The sequence below is a fragment of the Rhinolophus ferrumequinum genome (assembly GCF_004115265.2).
Source record: "Rhinolophus ferrumequinum isolate MPI-CBG mRhiFer1 chromosome 3 unlocalized genomic scaffold, mRhiFer1_v1.p scaffold_36_arrow_ctg1_4, whole genome shotgun sequence".
NCBI lineage: Eukaryota > Metazoa > Chordata > Mammalia > Chiroptera > Rhinolophidae > Rhinolophus > Rhinolophus ferrumequinum.
In genome coordinates this window covers 1195574-1218629 of record NW_022680354.1, presented here as the reverse complement: position 1 = coordinate 1218629, position 23056 = coordinate 1195574, and the positions used below count along the sequence as shown (strand labels likewise).

The following is a 23056-nucleotide window of genomic DNA, read 5'->3' as shown; positions in this document are numbered from 1 at the left end:
CCACAGCTGCCCTGCCATTCTGACCCTGCCCTCCACTGGTCGCTGCCAGCGGACCTTGGGCTCGTGGATGAGCCCTAGCTTTTGGGCTGTGTGAGAACGGGGTTCACTGATTTCCTTTCCCTCTGAATTGACCCGCTGACTAGTGTTTTAAATGTCACACATAAGACCGTTTGTTCCTTAACTGATTTGAACGTTTGACGACTGACGTTTTAAAGCATCTGTTTTTACCTGAGTTGGCCCAGACATGGGTATAAAGTCTGCACCTTTGATGTCGGAGGGTTCCAACCAAAGGCAGGGGATACAGATCTCTTCAATTCTCACAGGAGACTTTTGTGGGGATGGAGGGAAAGAGTCCTACCTCTCCTGACAGTTACAGTATCTCCTCCTCCTGGGCCTCCATCCTGCTAGCCCATGTAAACTGTAATCAAAATCCTTCTTCCCTTTTTTCTCATATGATGTGATAGTTCAAATTTTATTCTTTTAACAGACATCGAAACGACCTTTTAGAAAAGGTATGAAATAACCTGCCCAAGGTCATGGAACTTGATATAGATGAATCAGAAAGACAACCCAGCCATCCTACACTTTGTTTCTTCTTAATTAACTCTTTAAATGTTGAAAATGTTCATTTATGTCCAAGAAAGTAATATAACAAGTCACCAACGTTTATTGCACATTTGTCCAGAGTGTCTTAAAATTACTCGTACACACATGTGCCTTAAGGGAAACGTATTTTGAGACGCTTGGTCAAACAAACCATGTTCTGTGACATGGAGTCATTATGTTTCTGGCCCTGGGCGTGTCCACACTCCTCGTCACTGGGCACTGCCGTTCCTCGTGTCCCACGTCCTATCAAACACCCGCGTTCTCATGTCACCTGCTTCCTCTCACTTCACAGGTGCCATCCCTGAGGAGCAGCTCCTGTCCTGTGGGGCCAGTGACTGCCTGATGGCCACGGTTCCCACCAACGGCACGCAGCGGCCCTCCCAGGAGCTCGTCTACACCCTGCTGGGCATTTACACAGGTATGAGTGGTCTCCGCGGCTCCGGGCCGAGTCCCAGCAGAGGCCAGATGCAACTCCTTCCTGTGTTGGAAGAGACTCTCTCCCCAGAGTATAAATGACCTCCCACACGGCGTGTTCCGCTGGATCGCACTCAGGGATTTTCACACAGAGTCGCATACAGCCGACAGTGCTGGTCCATGGTTTCCTGTGATGAGGCAGTCGCTGTACCTTGGTACAGTCCAACACAGCAGCCATTAGCCACGGGTGCTTATTTAAATTTTAATCAAGTAAATTAAAAATACTGTTGCTAAGTGTGACAGCCACATTCCAAGTGTTCCACGGCCCCGTGGGGCTGATGGCCACCATGGTGGAACATGGTAGAACATGGCACCGGTGGGTGGCCTGTTTCACCTACGTCCACGTGACCGTGGAAATCCAAAATCCCTATACATTGTCATCGTTTTCTGAGGAATATATTTGAGCGGCTCCTCCTGAAAGGCTAATGTGGGGCACGGGTTTCTCCTGCCCCCATCACCCTGGATGAATGAGGCCTCAGGGATGCCATTTACTGGTCACAGTGCAGCTGATGGCACACAAAAGAGGGCTGCCCAGAGAAGGTAATTGTGTAACGATTCTAATCCTTAGAAGTTCCTCTTCGTGGGAAACGTTTACGTCACCTCTTTTCTAAGTGGCTTTACTCTGCAGTCATAGATGTATTACTATTTCGAAGGGAACACCTTGAAAGTTTTTTCGTTTGTTTGTTTTTTACCATTTTGAAGGGAATTTACATCTAGTTTTTTGTCATTCTCGAATTTGGAATTCATAAAGGTCTTGGAATGTTTCCTTCTTAAGACTCAAGGGCCTGATGCATGTCGATCTGGTGGGACGGCATCCAGGATTCTGCTGGGCATCAAAGGTTAGAAAGGCCGCATGCTCTGTCGGAGTGTCTCCACGGTGACATGATAAGGTGCCACCAACACTTATATCTGTTTTGAAACTGTCTCCAAACCGGAGGCGCTGAGTGAGCCCCTGGAAAACAGTCACTTGATGGTGACAAAGCAGAGAGAGCTCTAGTGTGTGCCAAGCGGTGTGCTAGACCTTCTAAGGCCCAAGACCTAGCAAGACAGGAAGCTCGCCTTCGGTAAGCTTAGTCCTGCACAGGGCACAGGTACACATTCAACTAACCAAAACTGGATACAAGTTCCCAGTTGGTACGTAGTTACATCTTCTTGGGAAATTGGGTTTTAGGGCCGCGTTGACGAGGAGGTGGTACCCAAGCAGAGAAGGGCACTGAAGGCAGAGACAAGGGGCGGCAGGGAAGGAGGATGGCTGTGAGCAGGGGCGGAGAAGCCGGAGGTGGGGGCGGCTAGCTGAGGCCCATTGGGAAAGGCCTTGCTGCTGTGCCAAAGGGTCTGGACACGCACAGGTTCGTTCCCTAGACACAATCTAGTGTCAGCATTACTAGGAAGTGTGGAAAGACGGTGGGCAGAGTCCAGTTAGGGGCAAGTACAGTGACCCACAGAGGAATGAAGAAGAAGGACAGTGGCCGAGCAAGGGGAGAGGGAGATAAGGAGAGTTCAGGGCAAAGACCAACAGGGCTTTTCCACGGAGTGGACGTGGAACGTGGGAGAGGAAGGGCCAAACAACCCTGAGGGCGAAAGAAGAATTCGCTCAGTTTCGGCCGCTCTCCCCCGATGTGCCCGCAAAGCTGCAGGGCTCCCACTAGGCAGGCAATTAGGAGTGGTGTGGGCTCAGGCCGCAGACCGGAGAGCGGCTGTCAGCTGGGAGCAGCTCTTCAGGTGATGGCTGAAACCTCGGGAGCTGACAAGATTCTTAGGGAAAGAAATTCCCTAAGATGTGGTTCTTAGGGAGGAGGTACGTGCAGCCTGGAACTGGGTGACCCATGCTGACGGCCTGGTGGAGAGTGGGAGCCTTTGAGGAAGGTGGATCACAAAGCCAGAGGTCCTGGGGGACACCCCAGGTTGCAGCAGCAGCGGGGCTCGGGGGGCTAAGATGGTCACAAGGGACAAAGGCTCCCGGGACACTCGGGCAGTGAGGTCCCCATCAAGAGGCATGGACACCCATTGAGAAAGCGATGTGGTCAGGCTGGGGTGCCGGGCCAGAGAGGAGTGGTCTGAGAAGTGAGTGGGAGGTGGGAAGGGAACCTGTGGAAAGGAGGCGTGCTGGGCTCCCACCGCCTCTAAGGCTTCTGCAGACTGGAGCTGCTCGTGTGTTTTCCCAGCAGGTCCCGGTGTCCCATCAACGTAGTGAGGGGAACGGGGGTCAGCCCAGCCGGTGCCCTCTCGACATTTCCCCCCCAGCCCCCCGCAGACAGGCCAGGGCCTCATGGAAATTACTGGCCGAGTCCAGGTCCTCGTGTCTCGTCCCGGCTCTGTCATTCTGGCCATGCAGTCCCCGGCATGAGCCCTCCCCTCTGTGAACCGGTGATGGTCTGAGCAGGGGTGGCGAGCTGTTTCTGTGACGGGCCAGATAGTACATATTTAGGCGTGAGGACTGCATGGTCTGCTTACTATTCAGTGCTATCTTTGCCATGGAGAGGACACAGACGTGTACACGAGTGACCACGGCTGTGTGCCAGTGAAACTCTAGTTAAAAAGCCGGTGCACAGCAGGATGTCGCCCCCAGACTGGAGTTTGCTGACCCCGTTCTCATGGGACAGCCCGGGCCATGGCAAGGAGATTGTCCGCACTGCAGGCCCTTTGTTACGTTCTCTCCTCAACGCCAGGCTCTCTGTGTGTTTCTCCTTGGAGAACCCTTTGCACGTAGTCTGGCAGCAGCCCAGTCCCACCTGCACGCTGCACACAGTTCCTGTTGCAGAGAATCCTGCAGCCTGAGGGAGCTGAAATCCGAGGTTTACGTGAAACACACATTGTGCATGTGTAACATGGAGGGGCTGTCTCTTATTATCTGAATCCAGGCTTTCTTACAGGATCTTATATGTCTCTTTCCTTTAAGCAAAGCCACGTTACCATAAAGACAAAAGAAAAATAGCAAAGGAGAAAAATGGACTAAAGGAGACAGAACACCATCTTCCTGGAGTGATTTTCCTGGATTTCTGAGCTTTGTCCTCATAAAGAGGTGTCTTGCAAAGCGCTTCTCTTTAGAATACAGCATGTTAGTTGTGCAACGCCGGCAGTTTCCCAGCTCACGCCCCTGAGGAGGCTCTGGGTCACAGGGCAGCTCTGCACACACACATATTTCCTAGTAAACATGCAGCTTCTACACCCATGACCTCGTCTCACAGGCGCCTGCGTGGCACTTGTCCCTGGGGCTGGGAGGGGGAGGGTCCTAGGGAGGCAGTCAGAACCCACAAGGTGAGACTGTGGAGAAGGACCTGTGGCCAGTGAGTGGACAATGGAGGTGCCTTTCTCACGTGACTGCACACAGTCAGTTGATGAGGTTGGTTTGGAAGAGAGCCCCGCACCCAGGCACGGTAACCTGGCTTGACGGTTTGGTGGGCATGAGCTCTGCGGGCTGTCACACGGTGTTTAATAAACTTTATTAAAATGTTGAAGTGGGGGGAGGGGTTATGTTTACAGAAATAAAGCGTAGAAGTACATTAGTGCTTCTCTGGGTGGAAAAGTGTTGACAGCATAGTTTTCTGAGATGGGTGCAAGACTGGTTTTACCATTTCTGCAAACAATTGGGGAGAGCGCTGACTGTACACCTCACGGTTTCAGTCATGCTCAGCCGGCTGTGCCGTCATGCGGTGGCGAGCCGGCGGCCATGGGCCGCAGGAAGGTACCTGCTGGTTGTAAGAGATGGAAAATATGGTAGATGAGGTACGCAAGGCAAAGTAAAGAGATAAAGTAACTCAAATCATCCTTAAAGGATGACAGACCCACGCTGTGGTAGGGTCGGGTAGGAACAAGTGACTAAAGCCTGTTCTGAAAGATTCTGGTACAACCCAGCAGGGGAAGGAAGACGGTCGCTGCTCTGGAGTGACTCCCAAGCACTGTGCATAATGACCACGGCCAGACAGAAGAAAAGCAGTGGAGATAGAAAGATACCACAGAGCTATTAAAGTCAGGAAGGGAGCAAAGAGGTTGTCGTGTAAAGAAAAAACCAAGACTAACCACACATTGCTTCTTGACCTAGAGGAAAGGAGGTGTTTCTACTAATGAGAGGCCACTGTAGACAAAGCCATTTCGTCATTGTCCTGGGGTTAGGGGAGGACGTCCCCTCACGGGGGAAACTGAATCGTTTTCTTTGATTTTCTGTGTGTGTGTGTGTGTGTGTGTGTAAATAGCCCGTTCACATGGTTCAAAATGCAAACATTGTAAAAAGGACCAGTCCCCTGTGACGGCCATGTCTCACCACCCAGTTCTCCTGCACCCACAGGCAACTATGTCTTCTTTCATTCTTAGATGTATTTGATGAGCATATAAAGAAATATGTTTTCATGTCCTCCCCGCCTTATTAAACACAACGGTGGCACAACAGACACACGGTCCCACCCCTGTTTTTGCTCTCAATTCGACCATTTCTCTGGGGCACCTCCCCGTCTCAGCCCACCAAGGCAGTGTACGCTCCCCAGGCAGGGGACAGACCATGATGCATGTGCCTCCTGCACAACGTCTAGACAAATAGATTTGGGATAAACGTGGAGCGGACGGTAACCTCCTGGGACTCAGTCCTGAGAAGGGACACTGGCTGTTGGAAGAAATGGCTTGAGTGTTAGGACGAGACAATAGTTGATGGTTAAGGGTGCTGAGGACATCCAGGGGTCTCTCCCCAAGTTTTTGTACTTTATGCCACTGAAGACAATACAGACCTAGGGTGACAGGTCTCCTGTGAGAGCTTGACAGTCACAAGTTAATCACAGAACCGACAGGTGTGCGGTCAAGGTAGTGTGTGTCAGCTCCAATGTCACACTGGAGGTGTGAGGCGTGGTCAGGCTCGGCCTGTGTGCTCTGATCTCCCGTCAGGGTTCACCGTTGGCCCTGCACCTGCAGAGAGGGAAGAAGTGACTGAATCCGCCTGTGCCAGGGTCTCGTGGCCCCGGGTCCCATAACAGAAGCATTTGTCTGTTGTTTGCCTCTCAGGGAGTGGCATCCTAGGGGTCCTGCTGGTAGCGCTCTTTCTCGAACCCGTAAGAGACGATCAGCAGAAAAGTGAAGGAGAGAAGAAACCACCATCGTTTTGGTCCACTTTGCTGTCGACTTTCAAGCTTTTTAGAGACAAACGTCTGCGTTTCCTCGTGCTGCTACCAATGTACAGTGGATTCGAACAGGCCTTCTTGGCAGGCGACTACACAAGGGTATGACCTGGTGCGCGATTCCGCGAGGGTGCGTCCTGGCGGGCGACTCCTCAAGGGTGCGTCCTGGCAGGCGACTCCGCGAGGGTGTGGCCTGGCGGGCGACTCCTCAAGGGTGCGGCCTGGCAGGCGACTCCGTGAGGGTGCGTCCTGGCGGGCGACTCCGCGAGGGTGTGGCCCGGAGGGCGAGTCCGCGAGGGAAGGAGAGAAAGCAAAAAGCCACACGCACAGAATATGGTGTGGCTATTACACCAAGTTGTGTTTGTAACTGAAGGGATGACTGGATGTCGCAGGGCCACCTACCTGAGCCCGGCCGGGGGAACAGGGCTCTTGGTGCTGTGCTAGGTCCTTCTTGGCCCGAGGGTAGCTGAGTTTATTGCTCAGGATGTCACCTTCTAGGTGACTTCCACCCCCCTGAGCTTGGAAGAGGACCTTTCTGTCTTGAGATGTCCCTTCAGGGGAAAGGACCAAAGCTATTTGTGAGTCACTACATAGAACATTCATTTGTGTAGTGCTTACTTGCATCTCCCTCATGTCCTTATTTTAGAGTAAAAAAAAAAAAAAACAGGGAAAACATGAAATCCACAAATAACGCTGATATTCCTTATCACTCTAGTTTTTAAACTATGCCTCACCATCTAGAAATGGACGTGGCTCTCAGGCCTTGTCACCCTGTCTACTCAGATCACCCTTTTTCCCTAGATGCCCCCTTTGTGGATAGCTGGACGCCCTCTTTGGTGGCGGTGAGCAGTGTGGGAACACTGGACAGGCAGGCAGAGTGACCCTTATCCCTTGGGGTGGACACAATTGGAACTCACAGCTACCTTCCCTCGTGGATCTGTCACTTAGTCTCTGTCTCTCTAGTTCCCTTGCCCAGGTGGTATCCTGTCCTAATCAACCTTGTGGAATGTCATAGAAGCGATGTCACAAATGGGGACATTAGAGAGTTGAAATTCCCTTTTCCAGAAAGTGTTGTGTGGGAACTGGGCCATGTGGGTGTGGAGAGAGCCGGGGCCAAGCCCAGGGGACCCCTCGGAGGGTCGCCCAGCTTATCCAGGAAGGGAACGTTGCCTGTCTCGTCCCCACCACTCTCCCTCCCAGGTAGACTTGCCAAATCAGCAAGATGAGAAGTAGGGTCCTGCTAAGTTGGAATTTCAGATAAAGCACAAATGTCTGTAGTACAAGTCTGGTGCGTGCAGTACCTGGCATCCTAGATTTTCTCTGGCTCCCTTCTCCTAGGGCAGTCCGGATGGGACGTCTCAGAGCTCCAAACAGTAAAAACAAAATAACCACACAGTCCCGTGGTGTCTGGCCATGGCACCTCCCATCGGACGTGTTGCTGACCACCCTCAAGTGACCTCAGCCATCGCCCCGCCATCCAGATGCAGTGGGCCCCCAGCCAGCTCCCTTGTCTGTGTGTCTGTCCTGACTCTGCCTGGGCACAGGCATGGAGGCTTCTGGGAGCCTCACGCTCTTGTGCAGAAGCCCTTTCTCCTCATCTCTGTTGAGATTCCCTTCACGTGCTTTCCATCTTCTCTTTCACTGAGACTTTATTTTTGGAGCAGTTTTGGGTTCACGACAAAATTGAGTGGAAGGTACAGAGATGTCCCGTGTGCCCCCCAAATCCTGTCCCATTGTCAACATCCCCCTGGAGGGTGCATTTGTCACCATCCGTGAATCTGTACCTACACGTCATAAATACCTGAGTCCGTAGTTGACGTGAGGGTCACTTTTGGTGTTGCACATTCTGTGGTTTGGATGGTGACACGTACCCACTGCCCTAAAACCCTCTGTGCTCCCCCTACGCAGCCCGCTCTCCCTCCACCTTTCCACCGTCTAATCAGCTGGGCAGGAAACGATCAGCCCCCACCAGGAGGAGCTCCGATTAGCCCCTAAATAAATAATACGTGTGCCACAAATATGTCCAGATGTCTGTCCCAGCCACACTTTGTTAGATTATGCCCTGGAGAGGATTTTTCTTAGAAGCGCCAGCACCAGCATTTTTCTCTACACTGGGAGCTAGAAATCCTAGACAGAGGTTTCAGGCCAATTCAGCAAGTCAGCTGTCACCCGGTGGGACCCGTGTTAGCCTACAGCACATGCCTGATCAAAGCCACCCAAGTTCCTGCCGAGGGCCCAGGCCGGCCGAGGACGGCTGTGACGCAGCTCTGTGCTCCCTCCGCAGTCCTACACCACCTGCGCCCTGGGCATCCATTTTGTGGGCTACGTGATGATCTGCTTCTCAGCCACCAACTCCCTGTGCTCCGAGCTGTACGGACGGCTGTCCCAGTACACGGGCAGGATTGCTCTCTACGCACTCGGTAAGTGTCATTTTCCCAGACGCCAGCAAGAACAGCGACACTGCCGCCCAGAGGGTGGGTGAGGGCTGAGAGCACGCGGGGAACTGCCTGGAAATCTGTCCAGCCCCTAAGAAAGCCACTCACCCCCTCCGTCCCTCCCTCCCTCCCTCCAGCAGGCAGGGCTGCCCCGCTGTGGGGTCGTGTCATGAGGGCTAGGACTGGGCTAAGCACAGGGTTTCTGCAGGCACGTGAAGGGGTGTCTTGACTGGCCCTCAGGGCGAGTGAGGGCTGGCTTCTGAAGGACACGACCTGTGTTACGTAGTGCATGAAGCCTGACCTTTCAAAGCGGACAGACTGCATGCTAAACACGCGGCACCTTCTATTTCCCTTGGGAAGGAAGGAAGAAGAATCAGGGACGATGTGAGCAGTGAGAAATAAGGGCGCTAACAGAACAGTTACCCAGCTCCCAGTCCAGGGCTAAGGGGTCTGTGTCAATGGAGCAAGAAGAGGGGGAACAATAAACCTCTGTCAGGGCCCACTAAGGGCAAGTCCTGTGCATGTCTCTCTATTTCATCCTCACCATCGTCCTGTGGAGCAGACACTGCCCACCTGACAGATGAGGAAATGAGGAACAGAGAAGTGTAGTGACTTGCCCACGGTCACACAGCTTCAGGGAACCCAGTATGCACCTGCTCTTTCTGACCCTGCAGACCCTGCTCTTCCCACTGGGCAGCAGTTTCTTTTTTTTTATTTATTTGTTTTATTTTATTGGGGAATATTGGGGAACAGTGTGTTTCTCCAGGGCCCATCAGCTCCAAGTCGTTGTCCTTCAATCTAGTTGTGGAGGGTGCAGCTCAGCTCCAAGTCCAGTTGGGGTTTAGAACCGGCAACCTTGTTTTTGGGAGCTTGCGCTCTAACCAGCTGAGCCCTCCGGCCGCCCCTCCGGAAGCTCAGCGGCTGCTCGTTGCCTTCAATCTAGTTGTGGAGGGCGCAGCTCACGGGCCCATGTGGGAATTGAACCAGTGGCCCTGTTGTTCAGAGCTCACTCTCTAACCAACTGAGCCATCCGGCGGCCCCTGGGCAGCAGTTTCTGGAGTGTCATAAGCTGTTCTGCTACTACATTCTGGAGACGCCACAGTGTCTGCAGAAATCATGAGGCCACAAGTTAGGATGCACTGGGGTAAAAGTCAGGAGGAATACGCTGGCTGGCCTCTCCTTGTGAAGGCCCAGCTCCCACAGGAGGCACACCCCTCCCTCCCACTCCCCACTCCCCCACCACTCAGTGAGAAGCGGGGGTCCTATGACTCACCCCTAATGAAGAAGCCCTTCTCTCTTTCACTGTGTCTGAACCCTCATACTCTAGGGGCTCCTCAGCCTGGGCAAGACGATGTGTCCCTCTGTGACTCGTCACCCCTCTGTCCTGCCCTGTCGGTGTGCAGACCAGAGGGGAGCAGAGCTGCAGTCAGACTGTGCGAAGTGCACACACATCAGCCCCCCCATGTTCAATGTCAAAACCCACCTGCAGAAATCGGTCTGGAGTGTTTTAAGGAAAGAACACTTCAGGCATGAAGCAAATGATCGGGAAGAAATTTCCTTTAGCATGAACACATCTAAGACACGTTAGCTCAGCTCCTGGCACAGCACTCATCTCCTGGGCGATTTTGTCCCCTCTGCACGTGCACAGGTGCGGTCACCCACCTCTCTTGCATAATCGCCCTCTTGCTGTGGAAACCAAACCCTGACCAGCTGGCTGTGTTCTTTGTTTTTTCTGGCCTTTGGGGCATTGCTGACGCCGTGTGGCAGACACAGAACAATGGTGAGTACCCAGCACAGAGCCCTTTCCTGCTCAGGTCCCCTACCTGGGCCGCTGTGGGCGGACATGGGCTGGCTGGAGGACCGGCCAGCTGCGGGACACCCAGGAAACATGGCGCTGTGCTGCAGCAAGGGGAGTGGAATGGGGACCAAACAGGCAAGAGGACTCCGGCTTCATCCATACTGTGGGTTCGAAGTACTTTCTCTGAGCATTTATTCAGATGCATGAGGCAAAAGAGAGAAATCACCCCGAGTGTGCGACTTCCAGTCCTAAGAGGGACGCTCCTCGTGGCTTGGCACTTGAGGAACCTGTCCGAGCGGCATGGCGTGCTTGCTGCGTGCCTGGTGCTGGCCCACGGGGGATGGAGAATCCTTGGGTGCTCTGGCTGAGACAGGGAGGTACATGTGTGACTTCTGTAGGAGAATGCTTACAGGTTACTGTGACAATGTCCAAGCAGTGGACGCTGGGGCTGTCCATCTGGGAGAACCAAGTGAGAGGTAGGAGGGGAGGTCACTCCTGAGTCAGCTCCTGGTGGAGCCGGTGGTGAAGGAGGCCCAAGCAGCAGGAAGCGGGATTCGGGAGGAAGCTGTCAGTCAGTGTGGGATGCTGACCAGGCCACCACAGGTCAGAGGCGTGGACACAGCAGACCTCACTTCTCACCCCTCTGAGGCTGGAAGGCCAAGATCAAGGCGCTGGAAAGTTCCGTGTCTGGGGACGGCCCTCTTCCTGGTTCATAGAGGGCCGTCTTCTTGCTGTGTCCTCATGGGGTGGAAGGGGCAAGGAGCTTCAAGGTCCACTTTCTAAGGGCACTGATCCCATCATGGGGGCTCCGTGCTCATGCTCAAATCACTGCCCAGAGGGCCCCCAACACCCTCACATTGGGGTGAGCTTTAGCATGTGAATTTGGGGGACACAGCATTCCTCCCACCGCAGTGGGGACTGCTGAGGGGTGAAGGGCAGAGGCTGGCTGGCCCCCCGGTGGAAGCAACAGAAAGGGTTTACAGCAGGGAGTGAGGCTCAGCTGTGTGCGGACAAGGGCTGCATGGTAACCCCAGCTGTCAGTCAGTTGGCTGATACAGCTGACCTGCAGGTTGGCAGCAGCGGTGCACAAGGAGGGGAGAGGGTGGGAAGAGCGGGCTGAGAGCGCAGGAGGTGGAAGTCCTTGCAGGGCCGTCGGAGTGAGCGGCCACGTGGCACAGCGTCCCCAGCATGGTGGGACCTGGATTCACAGGTGGAGGCACGGAGTGCAGACGGACGGAGGTGGCAGGGCTGGGTGCACCTGCTGACGGCCTTGGCTTTGAAGGGGGCCCAGAGAGTCACTGATCAGGGGGACATAGCACTTAGGAGTGGCTGTTTTAATGTCTATCTATTATGATGGTTATTTTTCATTTCAGAGCTAATGATTGTGATGAGAAGATGGGGGAGGGAAGGAAGCTGAGAGGACGTGGGGGCTGATGATGATTTAAGGGGCCATGTGCAATGGGAGGACTGAGCAGAGGTTTCCCTTGACCAGGAGGAGCGGTGCCCTTTCTTTGGGGACAAGGGGCAGGATGCTGGAATGAAAGACGCATGGGAGACTTTGTCGTCGTGGGGGGAGGAGTCGTGTAACAGCGATGGCTTCCGTGCAGAGCCGTTACTGAGCGCTTCCTATGTGCCCGGTGCCCTAACACCTGGCACTTCCTGTGTGCCCGGTGCCCTAAGCCCTGGCACTTCCTGTGTGCCCGGTACCCTAAGCCCTGGCACTTCCTGTGTGCCCGGTACCCTAAGCCCTGGCACTTCCTGTGTGCCCGGTACCCTAAGCCCTGGCACTTCCTGTGTGCCCGGTACCCTAAGCCCTCAGCCTTTACGTTATGCAGTCTCTGAGGTCAACAGGTGTGAAGGGAGGCCTGGGACAGCTGCTGAGGGCGCGGGAAGGGCCTGCCAGGGCGCTGGGGTTGAGCTGCCTTCAGGCCGGTGACAGTAGAGCTCCCTGCGGCCTGGCGCCTCAGCACTCATCACCAGAGCAGAGGTGGGGCAGGGCAAGGAGGTGTCAGGCTTGACATGGGTGATCCGGTGACACAGGAGGATGGTGAGAGGGACACAGGAGGGGGGCTGGTGGCATCAAAGAGGTCAGAGGGTCAGAGCTGCGGTGCAGGGCATTGGAACCGGAGGCGAATGTCCACAGTGAACGTGGGGGGAGCTGCCACGTGCAGGGAGCTGTCCAGCTGAGCAGGGAGAACTGGCTGTGGGGTGGAGGTCACAGTCACCCGTGCTGAGCAGGACAGCAGGGCCAGGAGGAGGGGTGCTACACGAGGCCTGAGCAGGGAGGCTGGGGCAGCTGGCATGCGGGCTGGACGTGGGAGTCAGCGTTACCCAGGCGATTGGAGCGCCAGCAAGACACCTTTGGGTGGCTGGCTGGTCCTGTTTTCTACAAGATGAGCTGTAGCTGAGCGAGTTTCGGAGGGAGGCCACCAGGAGAGGAGGAAGCAGAGAGTGAGTGACAGCACGTGGGGGACGGGGACTACAGGGCAAATTTGGGTGGTTGTTGAAAATGGCAGGGGAGGGCTTAGGGCAGGCACCCTTAGCCCTGAGCTCCCCACAGGCCCGGGTACGGCCGGCACAGGGCGGGGCTGGGGGTGTCGGAGGCCCCAGGAGGCCTCCAGCTGTGCATCTGGCAGTCTGCAGCGCAGTGAGACACCCGGGGCCCCTCAGAAGACAGCCTCTTCCCTTGTAGACATCACCGTTCAGCCCTCATCCAGGAAACACCTGGCGACTAGAAACTGGGTCGGGCCAATCCCCAAACAAGCCACAAGCCAGCGTTTCCAGGGATGGGAGGCCCGGCTGCTGTCCCTACACCAAGGACAGCTGGTGCCCGTGGCCTCAGCACAGGATGGCCCCTGCCTTAGGGTCTCAGTGCTTTGCCAGCTTAGGACAGCTGTAAAAACACCTCTGAAAAAACGTCATGTTGTTGGGTTTGAAGAGTGCGGGTTTCACAATCCTTTCTACGGGCTCAGCAATGCAGGTGGCTCCTGCGAAGTTCTGACCCAGGTGACAAATGTGTTTGGCTCGGTGCTGTAATCTGGTGTGTGTGGATGAAGGCCAACACTCGGAAGGAATGACCGAAACTTCTCACAGGCGAGGCTTCAGCGTTGCTCAACAGCAGAAGCGTGAGTCAGGGCAGTAGAGAGAAACAGAAAGTCTCAGCTTCTCTTGGCAGTCTGGAATCCGACTAGTGACAGGCAGGCCACGTCGCCTGCAGCAATCCTACACACCTTACCCAGCGAGCATCAGGAGAGGATTTTCAACATCCCTGTGACGTGTGAAAGACACCCAGTATTTACTGAACACCCCAAATGCATATGCTGTCTTGCTTCCTAAGATGTTAGCTGGTGTCTCTGAAGTCACTTGAAGTTTTAAAAGTATTTACACATGAAAGTCAGGTAAAGGACCGGGATAAGAAGCTGCACAAAACTCTGCAATAATTCTCTAGGTGCTTCAAATAACTGCAGAAAAAGTGTTTGGTTTCTGTGGGGACAGAGCCAGGAGTGCAGTTTCCAGGCTCTCGGCCTCACGTGGAAAGGTGCTGGCTCAGGTAGTAAACGGCCATCAGCTGTGATTGGATGGCCGTCAGCTGTAACCAGTGAGCCACTGGCCACTAATATAACTGCTGTGGGTGCGCTAGCAGAAAATGGGGTGCTGGCGGATGTTTGCTTCCTGTGTCTCCAACCCAGCCGCCAGTGAGACTATAGTGGTATGACTCCTGTATCTATGGCTCCATGTTTGTTTTTGGCCTCACCGTGTCCCGCGTTCTTATGTGCGGAGCAGGACCAGAGACCCTGCATGACACCCTGCATGACAGTTTCCTTCCCTGAGCTCTAGGAATGGTTGCTTTAACTCTCCCTCTCTGGTCACGGACGTGAGAGGCTGTCAGGTAAAGCCTTTGTCAAGATGGTGCAGAACGACATGAGGTCCAACGAATGACTTGCAGAGACTCCCTTGAAGAAGGGGTGCTCATTTAAAATGAATTATTTCTGTCTTTTTGTACAGATGAAAAGTAATTTTTTTCAAGGAAAAATCAGTTGTTGGGGAACATTGTTATTCTCGTATATTTGAGCATTCCCTTTGGGGTCTCTACTCGCAATCGTCGAGAGTGATGTTTTGCTGACTGAATCCAGGCCGGCTGACTCCACCGGGCTCTCCCAGAACTTGCCACCCTGCAGGGTGGCACATCCGTACGGTCTCTGTATTTCTTTAAAGCAGGAAATTGTGTGTAGGTTTTGCCACCTCCCAAGAGCTGCTCTCTCATTCTTGTTTTTAATTTTTAATAGCAAATTGGATTTCTAATCCTTTTCTCCCTGAGTGTTGTTTTTTTTTTTTTAAGAAAATATGTGAGCCACATACTTTCCTAATGAATGAGACTGAGTACATGTCAGAGCAAGTTGACCCTTTTCTCCCCTCATCCCGTCTCAGTTGAAAGAAACACTGATCATTCTCAGTGGAAACTCAGAAGCAGGTCATATGAACCACCCGAGCCCCTGGGCCTGGGGTGGAAACTGCAACTCCCCGCTCGGTGTTTCCCACTGGGCTCCAAGTTCCTCCAGCCTCTGGAGCAGTCAGTCTGGGCCAGTAACTCCTATCTGTTTATTCGCCCTGACAGTTCATGAAAGAAGGATGCCATTGCCATAGCAACCCTTACACGCCAATGCGCTGCATTTAAGACTCAGAATGTCTGCTCTAAAAATACTCTTGTGCCCTGGTAGCTGCCAAAGGGGCTGTTATTGGTTTGATAAACTCAGAAAACCTGACTTCTCTACGTATCCAGTTCACTTAACCTGTATTTTCTAACCAAACAAGACTGCCTGACCCCTTGTCGACGTCTTCTCATCCGAAGACAGGGCTTGCATCTAGTGTCTTCCCTGGGAAGATGAGGCAGGCAGGTCAGGCTGAGAGCGAGGTTTTTTTCCTTTGTAAATAAGCTTTTTATTTTGGAATAATTTTACATTTACAGGAAAGTTGCAAAGCCCGTGCAGAGAAGTCCCATCCACCCAGTTTCCCCACTGCTAACATCTTACAAACCCTGGAACATTTGTCAAAACGAAGAATAAGTTTGGGTTCATGACTGAACTGAACTTCAGACTTTATTTGGATTTCTCCAGTTTTCCCACTGATGTCTTTTCTGTCCCCAAGAGTCCATCCAGGGCACCACGTAGCATTTAGTCGTCACCTCTCCTTTGTCGGGACTGTGACAGTTTCTCGTTTTTCTGTTTTTTATCGTGACCTTGACAGTTTTAAAAAATTTATTTATTTATTAAGAAGGGCACAGCTCACAGTGGCCCATAAGAGGATGGAACTGGCAACCTTGGTGCTACCAGCACCACGCTCTAACCAACTGAGCTAACTGGCCACCCCAACCTTGACACTTTTGAAGAATACTGGTCAGGCAGTTTATAGATTGTCCCTTAATTTAGGTTTGTCGGATGTTTTCTCATGATTTGGCTCGGGTGATGGGTTTGGGGGAGGAAGACCCCAGAGTGAAGTGCCTTTCTCATCACATCAGTCAGGGGTATCTGACAGCACATGACTAATCCTGGTGGCATAAACCTTGGTCGCCAGTCGACTGGGCATCTGCCAGATGTCCCCAACTCAGAGCTGCTATTTGTCCTTTCTACTCACCATGGCTAGCCAACAACCAAGGGGGAGTGATTAATCTCTATCTCCTCGAGGGGGTGTGCACAGAAATTACGTGTAATTCTTCATAAGGAATATGTGTCCTTTCTCCCATTTTATGTAGTTATTGGCTCAGCCATTCACCTACACACCATGGAATGCAGTGTATAGACTGTATCCTTTGCTTACAATCCTAGCACTTTGTATATCGGGTTGCTTTGGTTGCTCCAACTTTGGCCATTGGGAGCTCTTTCACGTTGCGACCTGTGTCCTTTGACACGCCTCGTCTATTTTTTAAGAACTTTCTTACTTTCTTACACTATGAAATACTCCAGGTCCGTCTGTCATTCTCCTGTGCCAGCCCTGGAGCCAGCCATTTCTCCAAGGCGCCGGGTTCATTTCCCCGGAGAATGGTGTCGGAAACCAGGTCTGTGTGGGGGTGTTACTGAAGTGACACTGCTTCTCAGCCCATTCAGCACTTCTGCACACACACCTGTGTTTCCTTCTCTACCTGCCTCTCTGTGTACGTACTGAATAAGGCGTTCACACTGACGGCCGCCCCCACTCCAGCAGCCCGGGCTCGTTCTCATCCCCCGCGTGCCGTTCTGTCACTTCCTCCTCTGACCGTGAGAAACCTGGTTCCCACCAGGCATGCCATATCGACATATTTGTCCAATCTTGGTAGACATGTACAATGCCTTCAGAAACGTGGAAATACTGTTTTTAGCGTACTTTTCCTGTTTTTAATGTCTCTCCCCTCTGCCCACCATCTCATTGACTGCTGGACTTTGACATAGTTAATGTGTTTGCTTTCTTGATGTTTGGATTAAAATAGGGACCAGATCATGAGTAACTTCCTAAAAAGCCTGGCTTTGTTTAAGGTTGAACCAGAGATCACGGTTCACACCATCAGTGCTCAGTCATGACTGGCTCTGCCTCCTTCAGGCTGCGCCTGATGTCACTCGTGCATGTTCCTAAATGGAGCAAATGGATTTCCCCCAGATTCCTTTCTCTGCATTTTCTTAAGCCCATTCTGATTGCCGACGTCAGGGTCCTTTGGCTTACTCCTCCTCCTGACTGTGATCCAGCCGTTTTGGTCGGAGCCATGCTTAGGAAGGAGGAAGGAGAAAGGCTTCCACCTCTAATCCAGATGCCACACGTCTTCAGTCTCGTCAGCTCTGTTGCACAGCCAGAGGCACAGCTGGCTTTCCCACCAGCCTCTGGGTTCTGAGTCCTCCTGTCCTCAGGGGGTCCTCCGCCTCCCAAATTCGTGGAGGTTATTTTGAACGTGAGGGTGTGAGCTAGCAGACATTCTGGACCTCTTTCCTGCTGCTGGGTCTCCTCACTGGAGGTCAATTCCAGAATCAGACTCAGAGCACGTCAAGTTCTTCACTCAGCATAGAAGCCTATGGAGGCCCGGAAAGCCAAGATGATGAAAAGACTCAGGAAGTTTTGGAGCACGTGGCTGCTTAAGAGGCCAAGCTGAACTTGAACTTGATCAAGAGAGAGCAGGAGAAAGTCCCCCGATCCTGGAGCGCACTGATTTGTAATCATCACAATCTAAGTTGAATCTTGAAATCCCCACAAGACACTGACTTGTGGAGCAAAAATATTGGCTTCGAGCTGCCCATTCTGCCAGAACATGCATGAAGTTGGGTGCGTTTGCTCTCACACTGCAACCTTCTGGGGGCGCAGTGGAGCCTGTGTGCCACAGAATATGAAAGAGTCTACAATGTGTATCCATAGGTGTCAATGAGGATTTTCTTCTCTAGCATCTTATGTTGGGATCCAATTTTAAGAGTCCCCCTCCAAAGAGAGACAGGAGGTCTCGAGAATAGTATCAGAAGCTGACTGACCCCCAGATGTTGTTATTGGACTCTCTTTGCATGTTTCCTTTTACGAAGGGGAATGTTTTGCAGACTCTCAGGCAGGAAAGGCACTTTCTTCTGAGTGCTCCAAACAGATTCTTGTTTTCCCAAACACACAGATGTTGTTTAAAACGCATATCTTATCTTGTATCACATCTGCCTGATGGCCTTGTCCTCCTGAGTCACTCCCACAGTGGATGAACAGGTGAGCAACCAGGTTCCAAGAGGCGTCTTCTGGGAGTTGACATTTCCAAGAAGAGTTGCAGGAGACTTTGCTGCTGGTTTCCAACTTTCCTCCCGACGCTGGCAGGGCCTGTAATCCCTACCACCCTCGCCACTCCCCTTTGAAGCAGGAAGAAGGAGAAGGGCAAAGGGAGAGGAACAGAATGAAAGCTGAAAAAAGAATGTGAGTCTGAAAGTCCATCATTAGCTCACCCTGGAGGAAGGACAGTGCTAAGAAAATCTTCACAACCTTGAAGAAGTCAGCTGCCCCCAGGAATAATGGTCTCCATGGTGACAATGGTATCTGGTCTCACTGCGCCTGGGGTCAGAGGGCTGTCTGTTCATCCTGCCCAACACAGAGGCCCACACTTGACATTTTGTTTTGCTGATTGCCTCACTCATGCAAAAGTGGTGCCTTTGCTTGTCTGTCCCCTGATGTCTGGGGTTACATGTCCCATATTACTTCGACTCCCTCCCTGGGGTGGGCTTTTGTTTATAACAGAAAAGGGAGAAGAGGAAAGGACAGCCCCCCACCCCTGGAATTGCCCCACTGTATAATTGTGTTAATTATTTATCTTTTGTTGACATGAGAAAAGTCCAAACCTGTAGAGAATTTTTATGAGTTTATCTGAGCCAAACTGACGACATGTGCCGGCAGCAAGACCTCAAATGCTCCCGAGAATGCCAGTTTTGCAGCTTCGTTTATGCATTTGGAATTAAGGAGGGAATGTGAGGAAGATTGCATGCGGATGGGAGAAAGCAAGGCGGGGCTGGGTATAGGCTAATGAATGCGACTGTGTGCTCCCCATTGACCCCCTGTGAGGGGTATTACTTACGGCGTTTCAAAGGTGTGTTAAGGGAGATTCACAGAAACAGTGGGCAGGCCTGGCGTAAAGCAAACTTGAGCCTTCGCTAACACGTCGCGGCCGGGGGCGTGGCTGCTCACCATGACCGGCCCAGCGAGGAAGTTATGGTCAGGTCACACTTTCCACAGAACGCCTTTTTCGTCCAAACCTTTGAAAAGGGATGTTAGGTCTGACCACGGGCTTGGTGCTTTACCTGCTGGTGCCCCACTGTCACCACAGACTGAAAGGGTCCGCTTGCCAGCGCATATCCAAGCCAAACAAGACACGAGCAGGAGTTTGCAGCAAAGGAAATAAAGGTTTATTTGAGGTGTTGGCGCCATACCTGGGGACACAGGTGAGCCAGCACTCTCAGAAAGCCGCTCCCTGATGGCCTTCAGTGCCAGGTTAGATAAGGGAACAATCGTTAATCACGGTTACTGTGGGAGCTGGGGGCGAGGGCTCCCCTGATTGGTCGGGACTAAGGCGGGAGCGACTGATCATCAGGTCCTCCTGTCAATCACGGCATCGTTTGGTCCGGTTCCCAGGGGATTGGTCCGTGGGGCTGTGCTGCTCTCGTGGGTCCGGAGCTGACACGTAACTGAGGCCAAGGTGTGAGCTTTGTTTGACTAAAACCTCATTCCAGTGTGCTCATTGTATCCTGGTTATGGTTGATAGACCTGACTTTATTCTTCAGAGAGTCTGACACTGAGCAGAACCCACTGTCCTAAGGGCTCACTGACTACAAGGAGTGGACGTGCAGTATACGTACAGGCAGGAGGGTCCAGCGAGAGAACACAGGTGAGTCAGAGTTCTATCAGGCGAAACAAAAGGAGCTTGGATTATAGCAAAATGCATGCGAAGGAAGCGACGTTCCCGTGCAGTCTCACCACCTGCTTCCTGAAGTCACTGCCATGTATTCGTCGGCTTAGTCATTTCATAAGCATTTTCGCTGGAATTATCATTCCAGATAAGAATGGGCCTTGTCTCAGGGAGTAAACAGTCTACGAGAGGACAGATGTTGAAAAAACAGTGAGTAGTGTAAAAGGTGTGACAGGACTATGCCTACGCTGTGAGAAGAGGAGGGAGAGCCCTGAGGACGTTGGTGGCATGGTGGTCACAGAGAACAGAGTCACAGGTAGGGCAGGCAGTGGCGAGGGCTGGGGGGCAGCACACAAGGGGCCCGCTACTGCTCACATTTCGTGAATCCTGTTTCTTATACATAGGATGAGTCTTCCCTGTGAGAAATGTCACCATTTTTATGCTATAATGCACAGCATAAGATTATTCTGTTTTCTAATAAGAAAAAGGTCCTGACTTTGCCAAGAACACTGGACAGTGCGAAAGCTACTTTCTGAATCATCAGAGGCTTTCTGGTAACATTTCCATTCGGTCTTTCCCCGCCAGTTCTTTCCAGTAACATTTGTGTTCTGTCTCTTCCCCCACCCCCACCACCCCCCGCCCCCCGCAGTTCTGTTCGGCGTTCTGTTTGAGAAGAATAAGGAGGCCGCTTTTGCCAACTACCGCCTCTGGGAAGCCCTGGGCTTCGTCATCGCGTTTGGGTACAGCACGTTTTTGTGTGTCAGTGTGAAGCTCTACATTCTCCTGGGAGTCCTGTGTCTGACCATGGTGGCCTACGGAATCGTGGAGTACATGGAGGCTAAGAACCTGACCAGGCCACTTGCTGTGACAAAAGCAGCAGAGGAAACAGAAACACAGACAAAAATGTGAAAGCAGCAAACTCCATGGCAGACGAGCTGGGCGTCGGCAAGAGTTTTATCTGAAGCTGCCTCAGAGTTTATAGTTGATTTTTACAACTATTTTAGCAATATGTGGCCATTTGAAAGATGTAATATTTTTTATGTAAATTTTTTTTCTATTCTATCACATTCTCAGTCCACCATCTCATCAGTAGAGATCAAGGGTATGCGTGAAAAAACTTCAGTTAATTTCAGATAGAAAAGAAAAATGTTTAGGGCACAGTCAGTTAGAACCTGCTTAGAATCACAGAATCGACAACTTACACTTGTTCTCGTTGTTGTCACTGTGGATGTTCTCAGAATTGGAAGTCTGTCTAAAATAATGAATCCAATACCAGGATTTTACAAAGGGTAAACTGCCATCCAGGTGTGTCAGCTGACTACCTCCCAGAGGCAGTGAGGAACACAGCCCGACTAGAGTCTATGTTTCTTCAAACTTACAGAGTTCGAGTTTCTAAATAAATGTAATTATATTACGAACTTACCTTCTGTCCAAGTACTTTTATTCTAAACACTCATCTGGATCGCATACACCAGTCATCAAATAAGTGATTTAGCGTGCCGTAGACCAGAGAAGTCTTCAAACAGGTGACAACACGTAAGACTCCTGACGCGATAAAACTAGACACACGGCATGTTTGTTATGTGTTCTAGGTCCATCTTGAATCAGTGCCTACGTTTATCAACCATCTTTTCCATTCCTCGTTGTCTTTAATGGCTGGGATAAACCACTGGTAATCTGCTACCTTTTTTTCAGCTATCTTTTTTTCAGCGCTTCTTCCTTTCATCACTTTGCGCCTTTTGGCGTTTTCTGCCAGTGTTCCCTGTGTTTTTCTCTTTTCTTCACTCACCCCAAGATGCCTCCTTCCCCCACTTTTCTCCTCAGTCTGTGCTCTTCTCCACGGCTTCTTTGTACACGTCCTGTGAAGGTGGCACCTCTGCATGTCCTCGGCAAGTCCCACCTGTCTGAGGGTCGGCCCCAGCCCCCACCCCGGCCTGCCATTCCTCCAGTCCTGAAGCAAAGTCCTGTCAGGTCAGACTCCTGTTTATAACCTTGCAGCGGCTCCCGGGTCGTGTCGGGGTGAGGGAAGTTCCTGAATCCAGCTCAGGGCCCTCCAGGGGGCCGCCAGCCTCCTCTCAAGGGCACTCTTTCCCTGGACCTTGGCTCACACGTTTCCTCAACCTTGAACCCCTCCTGCCTCTCAACACCCATTCATCAAGCTTCTGGACTGTCCTCAGAGCCTATGTAACATATACTTCACTAGATTTATTTTTTGCAGGAATGTCTCCCCACTCCAGACCTTAAGCTCTCTGGTGTCTAGTATGTAACACTAGCAGGTGCTTAATGAATGTCTGTTGAGTGAAGAAAACGTATCAACAATTCAAAAACTCATTAACCCATTCTTGGCCACTCCATGAAATTCTAGCCAAACCCTGGCCCCTTCACTCACTCCTCCATTCATTCACTCATTTAATAGTTAAGCTGGGGGTCTAATGGTGAGCAAATACACACATGCGCCTTTCTTCCTGCGGTCAGTGTTCAGCCAAGTGAGGAGACAGGTATTGATCAAATAAATATAAGATTTCTACTCCTTCGAGTTAATGGCCTCTCAGATGTCCCTTTCCCACCTCTGAGGACTTGCCCTTCACTCCCAGAGTCTGTGACTGGTAGCACTTTCCTCCCATCACCCAGGCTCGGCTGTCCCTCAGCTGTGTGGTACCTTGTCTCTCCACCGCCCATTGGCTCAGCTCTCCCATCAGTCCCTTTGGGTCCATTCATGGAACCACTACCTTTTCTCCCCCTTGTTTCCTAACTTCCCGTCCTTCCCGCAGGACACCAGCCCTTCCCCTTGGCACAGGACTTAGACTCCACCCTGCAGCTCAAACCCCTTTCAGGGTTCTCTCCCATCTAACAATTATAGTCTGAACACCTGACCATGACTTTCCAGGCCCTTTGTGATTTCTTCCCAGCTGCTTCTTTTGCCTCACGTCCATTTGAGCCAAACTGAACTATCCCACATTTCTCCTGGACGCCGGCTTCTCCCCCTCGTGGGCCCTCAGCTCTGCTGCTCCTAAGTCTCTCTCCAAAGCATTTCCATCCTCCCAGACCCAAAGGAGATGCCATAACTTCTTGAAGTTGTCAATAATCTTCTTGGCAAAGCTGGCTCTCTATGTCCTCTCAGCCTCGTCACACGGTTTTCCCCTTTCCTGCCCTCTATCGCAGGCTGCCTGGGGTTGTATTTGTTTCTACAGACTGGACCAGCATTGTATTTCCCACAATGTGGAGCTTGGGTTATTTCACAAAGAGTCAAAGCTCAATAAGC

At 52.0% G+C, this 23056-nt stretch overlaps 1 protein-coding gene across 1 annotated transcript in view; it reads left to right on the top strand.

Moving 5' to 3' along the window:
* The window catches only part of UNC93A (unc-93 homolog A), a 28138-nt gene extending 6938 nt beyond the window's left edge, over nucleotides 1-21200 (top strand). The window contains exons 4-8 of the mRNA XM_033100477.1: nucleotides 899-1024; nucleotides 6070-6284; nucleotides 8467-8602; nucleotides 10266-10397; nucleotides 20444-21200. Coding sequence (XP_032956368.1) covers nucleotides 899-1024; nucleotides 6070-6284; nucleotides 8467-8602; nucleotides 10266-10397; nucleotides 20444-20703 — 869 coding nt within the window. The 3' untranslated portion in view covers nucleotides 20704-21200. The remainder of the gene's footprint in view (nucleotides 1-898; nucleotides 1025-6069; nucleotides 6285-8466; nucleotides 8603-10265; nucleotides 10398-20443) is intronic.
* The last annotated feature ends 1856 nt before the right edge of the window (nucleotides 21201-23056 follow it).